Source organism: Lagopus muta, chromosome 1 (assembly GCF_023343835.1).
Source record: "Lagopus muta isolate bLagMut1 chromosome 1, bLagMut1 primary, whole genome shotgun sequence".
Taxonomy (NCBI): domain Eukaryota; kingdom Metazoa; phylum Chordata; class Aves; order Galliformes; family Phasianidae; genus Lagopus; species Lagopus muta.
In genome coordinates, this window is record NC_064433.1 from 56,556,572 (window position 1) to 56,577,617 (window position 21,046).

General features: G+C 44.4%; 2 protein-coding genes and 1 long non-coding RNA gene across 5 annotated transcripts; 2 read left to right on the forward strand and 1 right to left on the reverse strand.

Annotated features, from left to right (window-relative positions):
* Positions 1-2,135: 2,135 nt before the first annotated feature.
* WEE2 (WEE2 oocyte meiosis inhibiting kinase) lies at positions 2,136-15,351 on the forward strand. Of its 2 annotated transcripts, none has more exons than XM_048930968.1 (12): positions 2,136-2,204; positions 2,642-3,011; positions 6,077-6,273; positions 6,440-6,488; positions 9,296-9,468; positions 10,092-10,213; positions 10,823-10,969; positions 11,679-11,780; positions 12,109-12,194; positions 12,854-13,024; positions 13,110-13,252; positions 14,088-15,351. In XM_048930968.1, coding segments are annotated over exons 1-12 (1,719 nt in total). In that variant the 5' UTR covers positions 2,136-2,202; the 3' UTR covers positions 14,245-15,351. The 2 variants fall into 2 exon arrangements, with proteins under 2 accessions (XP_048786925.1, XP_048786936.1); XM_048930979.1 differs by having other exon boundaries at positions 2,158-2,255.
* LOC125686728 (uncharacterized) lies at positions 6,497-15,576 on the reverse strand. 2 transcript variants are annotated; one of them, XR_007373876.1, is made up of 5 exons: positions 15,471-15,576; positions 12,554-12,645; positions 11,930-12,036; positions 10,384-10,845; positions 6,497-8,954 (listed from the first exon to the last, which is right to left on the reverse strand). It is a non-coding gene; the product is annotated as an uncharacterized LOC125686728 (long non-coding RNA). The 2 variants fall into 2 exon arrangements; XR_007373873.1 differs by lacking the exon at positions 6,497-8,954 and having other exon boundaries at positions 10,220-10,845.
* SSBP1 (single stranded DNA binding protein 1) lies at positions 15,521-20,613 on the forward strand. Its single transcript, XM_048931109.1, has 6 exons — positions 15,521-15,623; positions 16,139-16,202; positions 17,529-17,669; positions 18,293-18,380; positions 19,201-19,289; positions 20,482-20,613. Exons 1-6 carry the CDS (start codon positions 15,600-15,602, stop codon positions 20,523-20,525), a joined length of 450 nt encoding a protein of 149 aa, XP_048787066.1. The 5' UTR covers positions 15,521-15,599; the 3' UTR covers positions 20,526-20,613.
* Positions 20,614-21,046: the final 433 nt, after the last annotated feature.

Consider the following 21,046-nt stretch of genomic DNA (forward strand, 5'->3'; position numbering starts at 1 on the left):
ATTCGCTGGGTGGGCTTTAAGGTCCCCTCCAACCCAAGCCGATCTGTGGTTCTCTGAGTTCAGCTCAAGACAGAAACACAGGGACACCAACACACCCAAGGCACCGGCAGCAGCCAGTCTCAGTGTAATTACCACCCTCGTTATGCTACCACCATTAAGCTTAGCCCATTTCCCTGGGAGTTTCTGATTAATTGGATTACCCAATTAAGCAGGCCACAATTAAAGGGAAAGCATTGCCATAAAGGCTTTAACTGCCCAACTTTTTGCCTGCTGAGCAGCTCCGAGCGCTCAGTACTCCATTAAGGAACTCACGATGCAGTGCCACCAGCATTTCTTTTTCTGTGACATCCGTGTCCATTCTCAGTACCAGCACAAGCACAGCAAAGTCACCTAGCAGAACTGTGAGCGGCTGTGGGTGGTGGTTGGCAGACAGAGGTATCTGCAACAGATGATGGACAAAGAAAAAAACCAAGAGTCCTGCACAGTGCTTTGGTGGTTTATGAAGGGTTTTAAAGAAAAGCCAAATTCTGCTTATACCTGCACATGTTGCTCTCACCACATGGGCAGCACCAAGCTGTGCTTTGAGGCATGTTTGTCTGCATGTTGCTGATGACAGCTTGTTTCCCTCTCTGTGCAGAGTTTAAAAGCAAAGGCCCACTGCTTTTGTACTTCACCAAAATTAACAGATCTCCATCTCTAGGAATGTGGCCACGTGAGGAGGAAAAAGACTTCTTCTGATGAAGCTCTGATGAATCATAGAATCCTTAGAGTTGGAAGGAACCTTTAAAGGCCATCTGGTCCAACTCCCCTGCAATGAACAGGGACACCACAGCTACATCAGGTTGCCCAGGGCCTTATTCAGCCTTGCCCTGAAGGTCTCCAGGGACAGAGCATTAACATCACTAGGCAACCCGTTCCAGTGTCTCACCACCCTCACTGTAAAAGACTTCTTCTTTATATCCAACCTAAATCTCCCCACTTTGACCGTGATGCCATAGAACATGAACCAGGAACACGGTCTCTGTATCTTTGAGCAGTCCTCCAGGATAAATAAGAAGCAAAAGCAGTGGATTTTAGTTAGATGTGAAATAAGCCTTCCTCACACTCATGTTGATATTCCTTCTTGGGGCAATTGCTTCCCATAGCCCCTGGCAATAACAAAATGCAAAAATGCAAAAAATAAAATAAGAGGTTTGTAAAGGGCAGCGGGTACAACACCGAGCACCTGGCATGTCTTCCTCACAGCAAGTGAACGGCCTGCCACAGCCTTAGCGGGCAGCTTCAAACACCTGAATGCCCTCAATTCTGACTACAGGCCAGGTACAAGGGCAGGCTGACCTCGGCTTGATTTGTCCCTTTGTTTTCTGGTGGGAGCCCTCCTCAACCTGTGCACTGGGAAGCACGTGCCTATGCTAACAAATCCCCATCTCTTCTGGGCTGTGATCACTTCCAACTTCTGCGTGACCTTTCAGCAGCTCTCCCTGATGCCAAAAGGCTTCTGTGACCTCATTCCCAGTTCATTAAAGCTCATTCCAGTTCTTCTTCAAAGCGCAGGCTCACAGAGGTGGCAAGTGATGAGCTTGACACAGAGGCTTTGTCCTTTACCCACTGAGCTGTAGTGGATGACCTGCACGTGCCATTGGCATTGGCACAGCCATCCCCTCCTCTCCCAGGGCACATACATGGAACCCGCATGCAAGCCTGTGTATTCCCCCTCACAAAGTCTAGCAGGTTAAAAATTAGGCTGCTAACCTCCCCGTGCTGACTGTAATACTTCCCAACCTAACACACATCTAAACGCAAGATGTTAAATTCAGACCTAAAAAAGAGGAAGTGCTGGACCCATCCCCAGCAGATCCAGCATTTATGTAAGCAAAGCCCACAGAGGCTCCATCTCCGGTGGGATTAACACAAAGCAGCCTGGCTGTCAGCAAACATCACCTCCCCACAAAGCTGAAGGAGAGAAGAGAGTGCAGAAGCAAAGGGATGACTCAGAGCAGAGCTGGCTGCAGGCACAGCATTCAGGTCCATAGCAAAACCCCAACCAGCACCACAGGCAAGCATGCACAGGTGCTGCTGAGCTCCAGCTGCTTCCATTAGTGATGATCCTGAGGTGTGGGGTGGTTATAAATGTGCTGGGGTGGGAGAGGGGCTAGTTGTAGGGTGGCTGGTGGCTTCTTGGGGTTCTCTTTGCTTTTACAGATGTATGTAGAGGGAGGGATATTTTGTGGTTGAACAGATTAAGAGTGAGAAAGGTGAAGGGAGTGCTGCAGTGCCTTGTTCTGGGGGATCTGGTGATTTAGTCTTTGTGATGGAGCAGTGGGTGAGGTTCCCCTTGAGGCTCACTGGGAAAGGCAGTTACTTCTGAGCTGTATCTGACTTACACAAACAAAGTGAAAGCCCTATCTGTTATAGTTATGTGACAGGTAGCTGGATAGGGTTATATGTGAGGATTTGGGGATATTCCTTTATCAGTGCTATTAAATGACAGCTTTGTGTGCTCCATGCCTCTGTGCATAAAGGGCAAGGGAAATTGGCACAGGGAGCAAGCATGTTAAGTTGGTCTAGGTGAGGAAAGGGGCAGCTACACTGCCTATGTAAGTAATGCTGTCTTTCTCTCCTGCTTTTCTCCCTCTACCAGGCAGGCTAGGCTCCACTCTATCAGCTCTATTTCATATGGTGAAATGGATGACTGGGAGAACAACAATGACTTCATTCAGAGGCTGGATTTTTCTAACTGTGGAGAAGAGGGTGAAGACAGAAGCATTAACGAGGAGGACACACTGAGTTCCAGCCCAGACAAGAGCTGTGACTTCCAGAAGTGGAATAGTCCTCTCCCTGCAACTCCTCACAGGAAGCTCAGTGAGATTTTCCTGAGCAGGACTAAATCCTGGATGAGCCCTACCCTGAAATCCTCCCCAGGTGTGAGCAGGACTCGTGGCGATGCAGAGACACCACTGCACATCACTTGGAAGAAGCTGCAGCTCTATGACACCCCACACACTCCCAAGGTACCGGTGTGCATTTCTGTGCTGGGGCTGGCAGGGGCTGTGGTATCACAGGGGCCCTGCTGTATGTGTAATATGGGAAAACTGCTGCTAGTTCTGTGGGAAGTAGGGTTTTTTTTTTTGTATAAATACTCGTTGGCCTTCTACTCTTCCATTAGAAACTGGGCCCACAGGCTCCTTAGCTGATTATTTTCTAAATGTGAATAGAAACCTGTGTGTGGGAGCAGGTTCCTTGACACTTTCCAAATTGTTGTTGAAATTAATTAATTGGTACTGATTCAGCCTGTGTTTAAAAAAAAAAAAAAAAAATGAAGAAAAAAAAGCCATTTGCCTTGGCTGTTGTCTCCCTCCTGCTCTGTGTAATGGGCCAGACACATGCAGCATTTTTGTAGGCAGTGTGCACAGTGCTCCCAGAAGGATGAATATATCTTTGAGGTGCTAGTTACATAGGGGCAACTTGGAGGCAAGCAGCTGCCCTCACTGTCTGTTCTGTTCAGCCCATTTTTGGATACAAGTGGGTTTTCTCTTGATGAGGAAGTTGGAAATGATGCTGTTGCTGGGGTGTAATCTGTCTGGTGGACCTGGAACCTTTCCCATCAGCTTGTTGATCGTTGATGCTGCTTCTATGTGCGTGGAACTGAGCTGTTCAGGGGATCTGGGAAGGCAGAGCTTTGTTCACAGAGCAACAAATCAATGTGTGCTTGTGAAGGAAGATCTACCTGTCTTCCTCTGTACCACTCTTCTCATGTGTAATTTAACTACAGGTCTGGCCTCCTGAGAGAATGTCCCCAGCCCCCTCTTTTCTTTGAAACTTCTTGTATGAAATAGAATACAACTGATGCAGTCTTCTGTAAGAATGATTGTCGAATCAAAGCCACTTTCTGTGTTCGTAGATGTTTCTGTGTTTCTGTTGCATGCACTGGCTTCTAGCATTCAAGATTTGCAACGCCATGTAGCTCTTACAGCCCTTACAGTGCTCCTACTCTGCTGATAGTCAGATTGCTATTTGCTGAAGTAGTACACATGATCAATGCCTTTAGTACTTCTGAGCTACAGTTTGACTCCTAGCCACCTAAGGATTTTGGGTTGTCTCCCTCCAGGCACCTGATTATGTGGGTAGAGGCTGGCCCTAAGACCACATGTGACTATGTGGCCATATAGACTCAGAGAACTGCTCTGCCTCTTCTAAGGGAGAAGTGACTCTAAAGGGCCTTGCTTCAACAATTTCCTGCAATAGTCCTTTAAGAAATCTTCCTGAATCTCACACTAAAATAGGTGAGAGGCCTAGCATTTGCCTTCCAGACCAGATGCACTGCTGGTAATGCTGAGTGCTTTCAGTGTGTGCTCCTGCATTCAGCACCACTGTTGGCTGGATGCTTTAAGACATGCTTGTAGCATCTTAACAGCAATTGCACCAAATCAGCAGGATTCGTTTGTTTGTGTTCTGGGAGAGATACCTTTGTTTCTCGGAATACTGCAGAAGACAGGCTCTAAAGGGCCTAAATCTGCATGCAGAGGCAGCTGGCAGTGTTGATCATGGAATGTTTGAAAGAAAGAGTAAGAGCAGAGCCACATCTGCACACAGAGCAGCACTGAGGCCCTAGGTAGACTGCATGGCAGAGTAGGCAGATGATTACATTTTATGAACTTACTCAGTCCTCAGAACTGCTACAGCTAATTATGGTAGCTGCCTTATTTTACAGTGAGTGTTAGCAGCTACTCTCAGATGATGCTACTGGAGACGTGTCTGTCTGATACTGAAATAGAGCCCTAGTAGAGCAGTTGGTAACTGCATGCATGCAACAGCAGGCTGCAATGGTATTTTATATTCCCTTCTCAATTTGTGCCTAAACTAGAACATAGCCACAAGCCTACAGAGATTCAGGTTGCTGGGTAAGTAGTACTTGGCCATATACTGCTTTTAATGCATCCATATGCAGACCTTTTCCAGCAAGAGCATGGGTGTATAGGTTGGACCTTGAGAAAGTGATTGAGAGGAACTTCAGGGCTACAGTAACTCAGTGGCTACAAATTGTCAATAGGGTGTTGAAATAGAGGCATGTCCCAAAAGTAACCATATCCCTGAGTGCCACACTAGTAGATGGATGCACTCTACTGTGTAAAGCTCTTTTTTTTTTTTTTTTTTTTTTTCCAGTCAAACACCAGGGAAAAGGGGGAAGGAGTTCCAGTTATGATCTGGAGCCATATCTTTGCCCATGAAGCCATTCTGTAGGACCGAAACATGTATCTTGATCTTCATGGTGGAGTGTTCTTGGTTAAAAGACTACTTTTAAGAGCATTTTATCTAGAAGGAAGAGATGTAATAAGAGCACCTTTAGAAACAAGTTAAAACCAAATTGAATCATGAGACTTATGTCAAAAAAGCTGGTGGTTATAAAGGGGTCACATCATAGTGAAAATCAAGTAGACCTTTCCATTCCTGGATCAAGGCTGGGTGCTTCTTTAAGCTAAGGTTTTAGGCAGGGAGACTGAAACCTTAGCTGCCCGCCTTTTGCAGAAAGGTAAATTTAAAAGGTAAATTAAAATCTTGAAGTTCTGAAAGCGGAGTTTCTCTTTCCAAGGAAAACAGTTTTCTGGCCACCTTGCCAGCAGCCATACCTAAATATTTCTAGTAACTTCCCCATAGTGATGCTGCTTACCACTGAGGATCTGGAAGGGAACTTGGGTGGTGCCCCATCTCACTTTCCTGACAAACCTGTCCTGACCAAACTGATGCAACAGTCCAGGCTTGATAGAACACAACTATGGTGCAATTTCTGTGGCTCTGTAGGAGGGGAAGGTGAACAGTTGGTTCCTTTTGAGCTTGCAGAAATGGCTCTGCATCCTAGAGAGCAGCAAACAGTCTGAAAAGGTTTAGTGAATAACTCAACACTTTATGAAAGGAGAAGAAAATTTAGGCCTTGGTGTTTAGGGCTTTAGTGATTCAACTACTCTGAGAAAGGGATCAGTTTCCTTTGACTTGCAGGACAGCACTGATTTTATTCTGACTTTGTGGCAACAAAGGTATCTTGCTGGCTCATCTACTGCTCTTTCTTCCCTCAATATAGAGCCTGTTATCAAAGACAGCTTTTCCTTCACCTGGGGCAAAGGTCCCACCCAAAGGCTTCAGACATCTGAGATTTACTCCTGGTGCTGACTTGGATGACTCCACTCAAGCTTCTCTTGTCAACATTAATCCCTTTACACCAGAGTCATACCGACAAATGCTCTTTCTTCCCAATGGCAAGCGGAAAGACAGAGAGATGTAAGTGAACTGCTCTTAAATAACAGGTGGGAAGGAGTTAGTTTCAGCAAGACTAGTAATGAAGGATACATTTTTAGTACCCAGGCTTATTTGCTAACAATGAATTACCCACTTCAGTAATATATATTCAGTGATACATGTAGACTTTCCTGAACTTCTGTTACAGAAGGAATCCTGATCTAAGAGGCCAGGTAAAACAGGAGCTACCCACCAAGGTGAGTGCCTCTGCATCATCCCCCCTCAATATGATCATAAGATGCTTACCAAGTCTTAGTGCTTGGTGAAACTTACTCAACCATTGGGGTTTAAACTACTGTGTGACAGAGGATGGTACTTGTAATAGAATAATTCTGAGCTGAATGTCTGATGTTAAGATTTGAAATAGCAAACTTGGCAATGATTCCTCAAGGAAGCTTGTGCCAAAGCAGATCTGAAACTTATACAAGTAACTCTAAAACTCATCTGTTTTGGTCAATAGGTCATGTAATGGTTTGGGCTCCTTGGGGGGCAGGGAGTAATTACTGTATTTGTATATTATTGAATTACTCTAAATAGTGACTGTACCTATGTGGTTTGAAGGAGCACGTGTATTGCTGTAGCTATGAATCAGTGTAGTGAGCAACATTGGGTGGGAATATAACACAGTCTCTACATTGCAAATAATGTATAAATCTGTACCACAAAAAGATATCTGAATGATTCTGATGTGGATGAGTACTGAAGGCTGAACTTCAGTTGCAGTAGTTGCAATGGCAAAATCCTGAAATGAGGCAGTAAATTCTTGAATGTCCCTCAGTAGGTGAATGTCTTTTTGCTGTAGGTCTTGTTAGAAGTATCCTCTTGACTTCTCTGACTTTAGAATGTCCCAAGCAGTGTTTCATGCTAGTTATCAAACTTGGCCACCTTGCACCTCAGTAAGAAGTAAGAAAGTAAGTTTCTTTTGTAAGAAAGCCGAGGTACAGAGAAGGGACTCTGCTGTGAGACCAGCAGATCTGAGGAGAGCCTGGCTCCCACTGTGACTTAAGTGATAATATCAGTAAATGCAGAGCTACCTAGATTCATGGCCTTGTATACCTTGGTTTTTCAGACTTGACATAACAAGTTTTGATCAACTGAAAATTTCCACTCTGACCATTGCATGAATTTAGCTGTAATGAGGCCAGCTGTGATTAAGTGTTAGTTTGGCTCTCCACTGAAGCTGTGGTGATGCTGGAAGATGAGCTTGGCATACCCTAGTTGAGCATCTCCTGGCTGATGTCCTTTGCTCTCCTTCTGTGGCTGGTCAGGAGAGATGTGAAAAAGTATTTGGACTTCTTGCCCACCCCACCAAGGGCTTTCTTATTCAACTGGGCTGTCTGTGTATTTTGAAGACTTCACTATACATTTCCTGTATCCATGGTCCAGCAGGCACAGTCTTAAAGCACAAAACCAAAATTTGCTGGAAAACCTCTGTGGCAGTGTGTGCTGGCTCGCCAAATGGGGCAAGGAGCAAGATTGAGTGTGCCCTTGGCCAGCTGGCAGAGCTGGGTCCTGCCATCCTTACTTCTCCACTTCTCATCCTTGCTGGCTTCTGGAAAGGAAGTCAAGTGCAAATCAGATCTGTATTCAGGTGAGGTAAAAATCTCAGTTTTCCTGAGCAGCACTTTTAACCAGGTATTTCTTGTATGTTTTGTTCACTGTAACTGAAATACCTAGGCTCACTTGAAGAATAATGATACCCTCTAGTCGAGAAAACTGGTATTGCAGAAAACCCATAGCAGGTGTAATAATACACAGCTGTAGCTTCTCAAGCATGTGGCATTTGGGACTGGTTCTTTGGAAGAAAGTCTCAATTTTGTCTTACTGAAACATTATTCCTGCATTCATTTCAACCATAACTGAAACAAAATTGTTACTAGAAGCTATTTTTATTTCCTGAGCTAATATTTAACTGTCTTACAAAATTTGGCCTGTTGTGAAGAGCTGCTGTTTCACGTGGGCCACATCTTTCTGACTGGGGCCACATCCTTCCTTTAAGGTCATATTGCAGTCTAGCAGGAATCACAGCAGTGGTTTTTGTGGGAAGTCATGTGCAACAGGAATCCTTGTCCCTGTAAGGGATGTAGAGGGATAAAGGGAAATCACATAGTCCAGTCTCTTGTTCTCTTCATGCACCACTACTTTTTTTTTTTTCCTTCTCTCTCCTGCTGGTAGACATCACTCCACAAGCAGTACCAGCACCTTCTATTTCTCTGATGACTGTTACTGTAACAATAATGTTCCAGCTGCTCTGCAGGCTTTTATCCCTTGGTACACATGTGGCTCTTGGTGAGGAAATAGCGGGGAATACAAACACTTAGACCTGCTGAAGTACAGTTAGTCAACAGCTGTTGCTTCAGAGCCAATGAGATCCTCAGCTGGTGCACAATGTGCTTGCTGTAGGTGACTTTGACTGCCAGCATAAAGCAGGTTTTATGTAGCTGGGGTAGCATCAATTTCTCCTTAGCTCCAAATAGTCAATAGCTCTCATTTAAACTCAAGCTGAGAACGTGAGTGATGGATACAGAAGTGCTGGAGTTCCATGTATCAAGTCTGGTAACAAGTCTTCTCAAGTCTGCAGTAGCTGAGCAGAAGGCAAATACTCTTTCTGCAGTTCTTCCTTGTTTTACTTCATTTGTTGTGGGTGCAGGAACCGGACTGAGCTGCCAAGAGAAGGGATATGATGGTAGTAATGCAAGCCACATACAGCCAACTAAACTGTTTCTTTAGTCTTTAGCTGCATTTTCTAACCCTATGATTAGAATAAATAAATCTTGACTGAGCTGGACGAAGGCAGCCTTTGTTAGGTGCCCAGAAGATTACAAAAATCTTGAAGTGGAAGATACCAGTTGAAAGTCTGCATGCATGTGGAGAGAGTTCAGGATGGGAAAGGGAGTAAAATGGGTCTTGTGTTTGGATGAATGATTCACAGCTCTAAAAACGTGATGTGTATCTGAGTCTTTCAACTCATACTGCTGTCTCTGCTGTACTTATGACCTTCTAGAGGTGTCCTCTGAGAGACAGCAATATGGTTTCCCGCTACCAGAAGGAATTCCTGGAACTGGAAAGGATTGGTGTAGGGGAATTTGGTTCTGTCTACAAATGCATCAAGCGCCTTGACGGATGTGTTTATGCCATCAAACGCTCCAAGAGGCCTCTGGCAGGATCCTCAGATGAGTGAGTGTGCTAGCTGAAATGATGGATGTGTTCTTGGGAGGTGTGATCGGGAAGGAGGGAGTGTGAATATAAAGGTATCTGAAGAGTGGTGGGAGCAAAAACTGGCTGCTGTTTAAATAAGAGGTGGGAGGGTGAAGAAAGATACCATTTCAGGGCAAATAAATACAAATGTCTAAGAGAGGAGAAGCCACATGCACTATAAAGTGATATGGCAGCTTACCCAGAATCCTTATACCCCATGCAGCCAGTCTGTCTTTAAAACAACTATTAAACTATTTACTTGTGGTATTGGCCTTCTACACAACCTATTTGCATCCGTATTGACCACCTAGTGTTATTCTGCATGCTGATGTGCCGAAGCAATGTCTTTGAAAGTACCTTTTCCACTTTAATAGAAGACAGTGCCTGCATTGGCAGCTGCTTGACAAGCTTGAGGTATTCCTGAATATCCATTTTAAGGCTTTGCTTCAGCAGCTGTGAGTCAGTCCATCTGCCAAAATCTGAGTCCAAAACATCCCTGCTTTCCCTTTCCTGAGTCAGGCTGCAAATCAAACTCATTGTATGGTCCCACACAGTACCCTGACATCCTGTCACCAATGCTTTTTCTGTGCATGCTTCTCTAGGCAGCTGGCATTGCGTGAGGTTTATGCTCATGCGGTCCTTGGACACCACCCCCATGTTGTGCGCTACTACTCAGCATGGGCAGAAGATGATCACATGATTATACAAAATGAACACTGTAATGGTAAGGGCTGGAGTGTTTTAAAGGCTGAGACGTTGGGTGGGTGCAGCTGAGATGAATGTGTCGTATGTTAACATCTTGGGTAGGAGAAAGGGCTCAACAGCCTTAGGGGAATGGAATTAAGTAATGGGTTGAACTGTTTACTCGTGCTGCAGGCAGAGTAGAACACTCACCTGGATTTGCTCTGGACACATTTGATTAGGAAATGCTGGGGAATATGCTTCTGGCTATCAGAGGAGCTGTGAATGCTGGTGTGTTGTTCTTGCTCACATGCTACCTCAAGCTGGGAGCTATGATAAGTGGTGATGGCTGTTTAGAGTAATAATTGCAAATCTGGTGCAGGTACCAGTTAAACATGGGGGCAGATGTTTTCTAGTGGCTGAAAAGCTGAGACTAAAGGAGAAGTGATGAAAATAAAGATGATGGGAGAGAGGCAATTATATTTTTCTAGTCCTGCAAAAAGGCCAATCAACACTGAGAGCCACAACTTATCTGTCTTGTTGTCAAATGTTGCATTCTTTAATCACATCTGCTGCTGGGAGCTTAATTTCCTTGCTCTGAACACAGTGTTTCATGAGGTCTTCAAATCTCAGACTGACTGTTTTCTTCTAGGTGGGAGTCTCCAAGATGTGCTTCTGGAAAATGCAAAGCATGGTCAGTATTTCCCTGAAACAAAGCTGAAAGAAATTTTGTTACAAGTCTCCATGGGACTAAAATACATCCACAACTCTGGCCTTGTGCACTTGGATATCAAACCTAGTAAGTGCAGCATTCTTCCTCTATCCTCTGAGAACTGCCCTTTCCACACTCTGACTCTCCTGGTAGACTTCTTACAGTGCTTTAAAGGGAAGAGGATTTTACCCTAGAAAGTGAATGTGCCGTGTGGATTCTGAAACTTTCCACTACTGCTGCTGTAAATCTGAACCTTCTGCAGCAGTTGGTATCATTTGACTTGTCTTGTGATCTTATTCACGGGAATAGTTTCCACTACTGGAGGAGCTAGTAGGGCTGCTAAAGGAGGAAGACTTCCTTATTTGCTATTGTTTTGTTGTACAGTGCTTGATCTTTGTGAGAAACTGGAGTGAGAAGTGAATATTTGTTCTGTACCTACCCCAAGGGATTATATTTCTGCAAAAATAGTAAAAACAACAACAAAAAAATCTACTTTGTGCAGCTGAGCATGGGCATATTCATGGCAGGGTTCCCTCTGCAGTCATGTGGTTAGATCCTCATAGTGGATGCTCTGTCCTGCTGGAATGTTCCTAGCAGGGGGGAGCAGAGGGAGGGGCAGAGAAGGTGATTACAATGGGTAATTTTATACATAAGATGTAACAGTTTTCTGTTTCTGATTGGGCAGGAAGCATATTCATAACTTGGTCTGCAAAGCATGTGTAGTTTTACAGGTGGGTTTACCACAGGATTGTCTGGCTGTTCTACTGATAGCTGCTAAACCTTACTTGTCTTGCAGGTAATATCTTTATCTGTTACAAGCTGGCAGTTGAGGGCCAAGCTGGGCAGGAAGAGAGTGACAGTGATGATGAGTTCTCTTCTGGTGTGATGTATAAGATTGGTAGGTTTTAGCTCACATTGCAACTACCTTACTTCTAAGGTTGCACTTCTGCTTGATGGTGCTCTGTCCTGGTTGCTGAAGGGTTTCTATACAGTACTGACATAATTTAGCATCATTTAAAATCATCCTAAATGACTCCTTGTACTCACCAGAATTAAATCCTCTAAAGCAACAAGCTTGTTTTCCATGCCCGCATTTCTGTTTAAAAGCAGGCTTCTGGTTCTTTTGCTGCTTCTGGTAGTTCTGTTGGTACCTTCTGGAAAGTAGAATTTTATTGATCTACTTCAGTTTGTTCTTACTCATTCTTTTTTGCTTGCTTGCTTTTTAGGTGATCTTGGCCACGTGACATCAATAGCAAACCCTCAAGTGGAGGAAGGAGACAGACGGTTTTTAGCCAATGAAATTTTGCAGGAGGTAACAGTTGCTGATGGGGTGGCTTGGTGAACAAGGGTAGTGAGCAAATAGAGAGAGATCAACAGTAATTAAGGCAAGGAACATGCCAGAATAATGACTTATCTCCTTTTTTCCTGCATCAGGTCTGGCTGTGAAATTGGTAGTTAACTTAATTGGAGAAAAATAATGTTGTCCTAACATAATTTACATTGCTCTAACATGCTTCAGAAGCAAGTTGAGATTATTGCAACTATTTTTAGCTTCTAGGGATAAGTTGGACAAACTTCTACAGTCCATTTCATGTTACATATCCAGTTGATATGAATCTGCTGGGTGTAACTACTGATGAATGCTTGTGCCTGCAGAAATGCTTTGCATACCAAACACTGATCAGGCAGTGTGGAGAGGTGGAAAGCACTGCTGGGGGAATTATGCCCTCTTCTGAGAGATGCATTAGTTCTGCCACTGTGGCCTGTGAACAAAAAGGAAATCCGTTTGTAATAACCAGTTTAGATATGCTGATGAGCTCAAGAATTCAGGACACAGGAGGACAAACATAACTTAGGGGTGGTGAAGGCTGTATCGTGTATTTGTTCAGTTGCTGCTTTTTGAGCTGGTATCCCAACACACCTCTGTTCAATATAACATTCTCTGTATAAATGTTCCTCTTATCTCTGCAGCAATACTTCCATTTGCCAAAGGCAGACATCTTTGCCCTGGCGCTCACAGTAGCTCTGGCAGCAGGTGCAGGACCATTGCCTCACAATGGGGCCATGTGGCACCACATCCGCAAGGGCAATATCCCATTGATCCCTCAGAAGCTTCCCAATGGCTTTATTGAACTCCTGAAGGTGAGGCAGCAGCCTTAACAGGAAGGGGGTTTTTCCAGGTGGTATGTGACAGGAAGAGTTGTAAACCCTGACTTTTGCCTTCTAGCTCATGATCCATCCTGACCCAATGGAAAGACCCTCTGCCACAGCTCTTACTAAGCACCCAATCCTCCGTCCTTCACTTAGAAAAGCTGTGCAGCTCCAGAAGCAGCTAAATGTGGAGAAGTGTAAGACTGCCATGCTGGAAAGGTAGGGCTTTTGTGAAGCCACTGGGGCTAGTTGAGCAAGTGCTGATGACCAGGCTTGAATGCAGGGAGGTCCATCAGCAGAGATACCCAGTGACACTGCCTGGATCTACAGGGTGGCAGGGCTGTAGGTAGACATTCATAGTGCCAATGCAGCAGTAGTTCATCTCTGGCTAAATTAGAGCAGTGAACTTGCACATCTACTGCGGTCATGGATGATGGCCCATGCTGGTACAATATGCAGGCAGATTAACTGATACTGAGCTGAGATAGTGGTTCAGCATGGAAGGGAAAGGGAAGGGAAAGAGAACTACCAGGTGGTTGCAGGCACCCTCTTCCCATGCTCTCTCACTGCTGCTGGCAGTGATGTTTTGAGATACTAGGATAGTTGCACCTTCCCTCTTGTTGCGGTATTCAGCTGGGAATGGGTTTACAGAGTAGGAAGAAGAACACATGCTCTGGGAGAGCAGCAAGAATCAGGGTAGGAAGGCAATGGAGAAGAAACATACCTTTATTAGGTATCTACTGCATGGAATGGCACTGACTTCAACTCAGTCCCACCAATAACAATATCTGAAGCAATGTGGAGGAGAAGACCTACCTAGCGGCACTTCATAACAGTGCTGGCTGGGTGCTTTTTGCTGACCTCACGTGCTGACTGCATAAGTGATCAGTCGATCCAGTCTGCAGGGGTAGTCATAAAGAACTTCTAATTTTCCAAATCAATGCTGGCAAAGTGCTAACTCTCCGATGCACGGCTGTTCACAGCCTCTGACAATTGACGGGCATTCATGCATGGTATAGCTTACTTCCCTTCTCTTCCATCTCTTCCCTTGCAGGGAACTAAAAGCAGCTCGCCTTGCCCAGACCCTCATGAAGGACCAGCCCTTAGGAAATGCCAACTTACAGAAGTCTGAGACCTCTCCAAAGAAGAACAACAAGCGCCTTGTGGGAGGAAAGAGTTGTCGCTCATTTAGCTTTACTGTGGGTTACTGAACTTCTGTTATTTGAAAGGCTCTTGCTGCTGAATGACACTGAGAGCACAGGCTCTGCACAGACCAATGCCCCATGCTAGCTCTGCTTGTAAATTTTATTTGTTCCCTCATTAACTATGGTGAGATACTGGCTGAGGAAAGGGAAGAATTATTAGCTCTCAAGCATAAGATGCAATCTAAGAATATTTTCCTCAGTATTGATGTTTTCTTGTGTAACTGGTCTTGTTCTAGACTAAGGATAGTTCATCCACAGAAAGAAAAGGATGGCATTTCCTCTAATTTCCTCTACTTCCCTTTGCTTAGATGGACACTGATCTTTATGTTTTTACTGCTGACCTCTTGTACGTCTTTAGAAGGAAGACAGCATGTCCTGCTGGTCCTTAGCAGTGAGGCAGTTGAAACAATGGTATTATGTTAACTATGTTTGGAGGCAGACCTGTTACACAGCAATCCTGGTGGCCTTGGAATGCATTTGGAGTGGTATTTCATTGAGGGAGTGAAGAGTAGACTGCTTTTAGTTAAGGGGGCCCCGCTGATTGAGCTGAAGTCACCCCCCCCTTATCTTTGAGCAATGAGTCAATCACAGCTGAAGTGGCTGAGCTTTTGCAGACCAGACCCTGAAGCCTGGCTTGTGCTGATAGGAAAGGACTTGGCATCAAGTGGGGGTTGTACCTCCAGTATGCAGGTAGGTGGCTCTGCATGCCTATGGGAAATGGAAACTTCTGGGATCTTGCTCATGGAGCAGCTCCACCTTCCTGAAGAATCGGCTTTTAAGCAATGGTGAGGGAAGCTAGAAAACATTTAAGCTTTGGTATTTTTTTTTTTTTTCCAGAGTTGTCTATTTAAAGTGAATATTTTTTTTTTAAGACAATCTCATCCCTCTGCTGAATGTCATGTTCTGGATACTCGTTGGTTGTGTGTGTCTAGCAGAAAGCCAGATGCACATGGTGTACTGCTACGAGGGAGAGCATAGCTTCTGCCTTGGTCACTGTGAGTTTTACTCGAGTAGAGTTTGTGCTCAAGTGTTTGAGAGTGCTGTTTTTAAATTATTAAATCTTATCCCTTTAAAAGCAAAAGGTGCCAATAAAGATTTTAACACTTGCTTTTACTGTACTTTGTTTTCTGTGCCTTCCTTCCTTTTCTTTCGCCCCCCACTCCCCCAGGAGCGCTGGTACAGCCCCTGCCTTCCCCGGCACGCCTTCCCTGACCATCCCCGCCGTCACCTACCCGGGTAGAGTCGTGTTTCCGCCGGACCCGCTGTATGAAACGCAGCCTCTCCTTTCCGCTTCCGGGCGGGCTCGTGTGGCCGCTGGGCTGGAGCGGCTCAGTCGGGGCTTCTCCCTGCGCGGCGGCGGCATGTGGCGGCGGCCGGCCTGGCGGGTAGGGCGGGCGGGGCGGCGCGGGGCTCTCGCTCGCTCCCGGGTCCTGCTGGGAGGAGGCGGGGTTCCCAAGTGCGCGCTGCAGAAATGCGGTGATTACAGCGTGTCCTCCCGAAATGATTGCTGTAGATTAAACCTTTCTCCTTGGTAGCTGTTTAACCTAGTAGTCTATGAGTAATCCGCTTGGCTACGTTTATCGTAGGTTCACAGGATGGCTTAGGCTGGAGGGGACCTCAAAGCCCACCCAGCCCCATCCCCCTGCCGTGTGCAGGGCTGCCACCCAGCAGCTCAGGCTGCCCGTGGCCCCATCCAACCTGGCCTTGAGCCCCTCTAGGGATGGGGCACCACAGCCTGTGTCTCACGTTGAGTGGAATTGAACTCACACAGTGCTCTTGCAAGTTGCTGGAAAGGAACTTCGCTGCAAAATTGGCACTCAGAAAACGAACAGTAAAAGCACATGGTGTGAGTGGTGCTCATGCTTTGTGTCCTGGAAACTAACTTCTGTCTGTTCTTCAGGTGTTCTGCCAGTTGGTGAGGCATGAGTCTGGTGATACGGGTGGCTCATTGGTACTGGAACGATGTAAGTAGCTCCTGTGTGTGCCCGAGGTGATGCTTAGCTGTTACTCTTTGTGTTCTCATCCTGGTTTTAGAATGGCTGAAGTGTTCCAGGGAAGGAACAGATAGGAATGATAGCTGCTGACTGCAGAAACTGAGAATGCTGTTTCAAACAAACTCTTCAGGAGCTTCATGTCTTGGTCTGTGTCACATCAAGCAGCCCTTAAAGGGGAAAGCTAGGAAGTCCTGACAAGGTGTACAGCCTGAAGCAGGAAGGTGGTCTTGCTCTATTAGTGGCAGTGAATCAAACATCCTCTTATGTTTTTTCTTAGCTGCCTCTAGGAGTGCTGTGCTCCTGTTGCTCAGACTTCCATGTACTTGGGATGTATGTTTGGGTGCTGCTATTACTGCACTAGGTGTATGTTTGACTCCACCATTCAGTTCATGTGCTCCTAGAGTAAGAGTTCTCCTCCACCTCTTCCAGCTTTCCTTCATCAAGAATAAATTGTCTGTTTGTTGCTGATATGTCTGTTAAAATTAGCGACCTCAAATCAGAGGATGTGATGTAATAATGGAACATTGTTTTAATTATAAAATAGGACAATGAACTATTATAGTTTTATAGCTTAAAAGTCAAAGTGTTTTTAAATAAATGCTAAATAGTCTCATATGACATATAGACGTTTCCTTCCAGTGGTTTGAAAGAAGCTTATAAGGAGGAGGACTGGCTTTTCACATGGTCAGGTAGTGATAGGGTAAGGGGGAATGGCTGTAAACTAAAAGAGAGGAAATTTAGGTTAGATGTTAGGAAGAAATTCTTTACTCAGAGTGGTGAGGCACAGCTGCACAGAGTACCCCATTCCCGGAGGCACTCAAGGCCAGGTTGGATGGGGCCCTGGGCAACCTGAGCAGGTGGGGGGGGGAGAGGGTGGAAGGGGGGTTGAGTAGCCCTGCCCGCAGCAGGGAGATGTATCTGAGTGGGCTTTGAGGTCCCTTCAAACTAAGCTGTTCTGTGGAAAGAGAAAATAAAGAACCTTCAGCTTTCTAAATGAAGTTACTTAGCAGTGATAACTGTAATAGAGCAGTAACTGCTGTGGGGCCTGATTAGCCCAGTTATAAAAACTGGAGAATGGTCAGAAGGTGTGGGAAATAACTTTTCTGGCCCTTGATAAAAGCTGCTGATTGATTTAAGACTTGCTGTGATCAGAAGGATCATAATTCAGCTGTACAAACCTCTTTGGATTCCTTATTCTCCTCCTACCACTGAAGTGGATAAAATTACTGATTCTGTATTGGTTTGCCCCACATTGCTTAGCGCATCTCACCTTGCATTTACTGCCTTGTGTTTCAGCCATGAATCGTGTTCAGTTACTGGGTCGGGTTGGACAGGACCCTATCATGAGGCAAGTGGATGGAAAAAATCCTGTTACCATATTTTCTCTTGCAACCAATGAGATGTGGCGGACAGGGGAAAATGAAGTAACACAGACAGGTGAGTCTGCAACAAAGGTTGAGCAGGCTGCTGCTGCTGTGTTCTGAAATTTGTACTTTCAGTAGCACTATGCTTTGTCTTTGGGCTGCTCTGTACGTCTCTCAGGTGCAGGGAAGATCCTTTGAGGTAATTTGTACATCCCTACCTAAATCCTCAACAGCATGTACCAAATTTTTTTGATTCTCCTCTGCAGAAGCAGAGAGTGCTGGCTTAGCAATTTTTTTCTTGTTGGGCTTGCCAGAAGTATAGCAGTTCCATACTCTTACTTGCATCCCATGAGGGGAAAAAAGAATGAGTACATCTTTGATTCTTCCATCAGTCTTTATTTACAGTTGTCTCCTTTTCTCTAGCTTTTGTACAATCTGGAGTCTGTAAGGAGAGGAAAGGGAGGGAAGTCTTACGAGCATTTTTTTTTTTTCCAAGAAAACCAACATCTTGGTTTGAACTGTGCTCTTGTACAATACTAATGCTTGGACACAAATGGGTAGAACACTGAATACTACATGGTATACTTCCATTTCTTAAATCTTAATTTGAGAACACCAATGTGTTAAAGCTCATTTCTGAATCTTACTTCAGTAAGAGGATGTGGCATCCAGCTTTGTTATTTTTATGTACCTTAGGTGATATCAGTCAGAAGACGACATGGCACAGGATCTCTGTCTTCAGACCAGGCCTCAGGGATGTTACATATCAATATGTGAAGAAGGGGTAAGTGAATGTAGTTGAGGACTTAATGCTTTAGTAATCAGTTGATGTAAGAATTCATAGAATCATGGTAACGTTTAGGTTGGAAATGATCAATAAGACTATCAAGTCCATCCACCACGTAACACTACCAAGTCTACTACTAAACCATATTTTTAAGTGCCATATCCACAAGTCTCTTAAATAAGTCCAGGGGTAGAGACTCTACCACCACCTTGGGCAGGCTATCCAATGCCTAAGCCCTGTTTCTATGAACAAATTTGTACCAGTGTCTTATCTAAATCTTCCAAGTGCAACTTGAGGCCATTTCCTTATCTTGTGTCACTTGTCATCTGACAAAAGAGACTGAAACACAGTTTGCTACAGCCTCCTTTCAGGTAGCTTTAGAGTGATGAAGTCTCCCCTCAGTCTCCTATTCTCCAGGCTAATCAGCCATGATTTATTCAGCTATTCCTCATAATTCTTGTTTTCTAACTCTTTTAACAGCACTACTGCTCTTCTCTGCACCCACTCGAGCAACTCAATATCTTTCTTGTAGTGAGGGATCCCAAACTGAGCACATACTCAAGGTGCAGTCTTACCAGTGCTGAGTTCAGAAGGGCAGTCACTTCCCTTGTCCCACTGACCATGCTATTTCTGATGCAAGTCAGGATTCTGTTTGACCACTTTTGGTGACTGGGAGCTGTACTAAGATAGAAGTGCCTTAAGTAACTTTGTAAGCGTGCTACATACAAGTGAGGAAAAAGCCTGTGGATTCAGAATCAAATAAAAAGGAGGAAATGGATGCAGTTCTCTGACTGGAACCAAATTCTTGACTTTTCAGTTCTCGGCTCTATGTTGAAGGGAAACTGGACTACGGTGAATATACAGATAAAAACAACGTGAGGCGGCAGGCGACAACAATTATTGCAGGTAGGGAACAACACGCTGTTCTGCTTTGCCTCTTTGAATGGAAAGGGAGTGGAGAACCTTAGAAATTGAGCTTGGCTTGTCTTTGTCCTCAGAATCCGTGGTTGAGGATTCTGAGAGAATGAAGAGGCTTTTTGCAGTTTCTGGACTGTACCACTAGATGTCCCCTGGCACTGCATGTGAAGGGACAGAAAATGAGAGCAATAGTTGCAGGCTATTGCATAGTTTGCTTACACAATCCCGTTAGTGGTGCAGGCAGATTTGTGTTTCAAGGATATTGGCATGAAGTACTGCAAGTCAGCTAGGTTCTTTTTCTAGCCAAAGTAGAGTTTTAATAGCTCTCTCTCAGGTTTGGCAAGGAATTATTTTAAGTTTGGAGGCTTCACCAACTTTAAGGATCTCTGTGAAAGATATTTGATGGGTAGGAACTACAGTTGTCCCTTGGATAGAAGCAGTGGAGAACTGGGGAACTGAACCTCTTCTTGAGCCTTAAAATAGCCTGAGGGTAGCCAAGGATATTTGGGTACTGCATCTTTTCTATGGGTGGAGCTACTGTCTTGTGGCTTTTGAAGGAGGGCTGAAATAACCGAGTTGATGAGAAATAATGCATATTTCTACAGTGCAGCCTCCTTAAAACAATAGCAATCAAACTTTTACATGAGCAGTTCCAGCTACAGGTTGCTGCTTATAAATGGCTTAAGGGGAGAAGCAAATCATTTTTGTTGTTATTCTAATTAGTGTTTATCCTATTGGTTTCTTGGTAATGTTCACTATCCTCAGCCTCAAGAGGTTTCAGAAGCTACTGAGCCTTGATGAAATACTAGTTTCTTATAACCCCGTGAGCCGATGGCATGGTAGTGCTTACTGAAAATAAGGAAAAATGGAAATATGCTGTAGATGATAGAGATCAGTCAAAGAATAAAAATGTTATTTTAAAATGCTTTTATCTTCATACAGCAGATTTTCATCAAGTTAACCCATTTGTTTCATAGCATATTTAGTCATCTTGAATTGTCATCTTTTTGGGGAGATAAAGCCGGAGCCTCATATCAGACAGTTTTATTCTGTGTAATGTTCTGTTCTGAAATACGTGTCTTTGCAGCTTATTTTAACACAAATAGATTCTTTGTGATTGTGCAGGCATGCAACACTGCAAAACAATCCTGAAGATTAAATTCTCTTTATTTCTTTTCAGATAACGTAATTTTTCTGAGTGATAATATCAAAGAAAAGGTATGAGATCATTAGCGCTTGCACCGAGGCCATTTCATTCCTTGCGCTTCACTGTGCTTCATAATTCTGTAATCATGTATATTGCTGTAGTTTCTTTAAAAAACAAATAAAATGTTTGATACCCACATGGGGTGATTGTGTATGTTTTGTTGCTTAGTTTTCCTGTGTGCTTTTTTCTTCATCATTGTGTAGACTTTTCCTTCTTAAGGAGAAGAGCAACCCTAGGAAACTGTATTCTTGAGTGAATGCATATAAAAGTGGATGTCGTCTCTTTGAATCTTCAGTTGTTTTCAAACCTTGTATCATTGACTGCCCTAATAACCTCTCTTCTGTCCCATGGGACTGAGCAACTTACCTCCCACCATTAGCATCCCTTCTCTGCTCTGTAAGTGTCATTCTCTATTTTTCTCAGCTAGGTAAATCAGACAGTAAGTTTAAAACAGAGTCATTGGCCTCAAGTGGTGCTCAGCTTTGAGTTTCTATCACAGAATCACAGATTCAGAGAAGGCCATCAGTATGTTTGACTC

Coding starts and splice junctions, on each gene's coding strand:
- SSBP1 (XM_048931109.1), top strand. CDS start 15,600: ATGTGGCGGCGGCCGGCCTGGCGG. Junction 17,670..18,292: donor AAATGAAGTAACACAGACAG/GTGAGTCTGCAA, acceptor TATGTACCTTAG/GTGATATCAGTCAGAAGACG. Junction 18,381..19,200: donor TATCAATATGTGAAGAAGGG/GTAAGTGAATGT, acceptor TTGACTTTTCAG/TTCTCGGCTCTATGTTGAAG.
- WEE2 (XM_048930968.1), top strand. Junction 6,489..9,295: donor AACAGGAGCTACCCACCAAG/GTGAGTGCCTCT, acceptor ATGACCTTCTAG/AGGTGTCCTCTGAGAGACAG. Junction 11,781..12,108: donor TGGTGTGATGTATAAGATTG/GTAGGTTTTAGC, acceptor CTTGCTTTTTAG/GTGATCTTGGCCACGTGACA.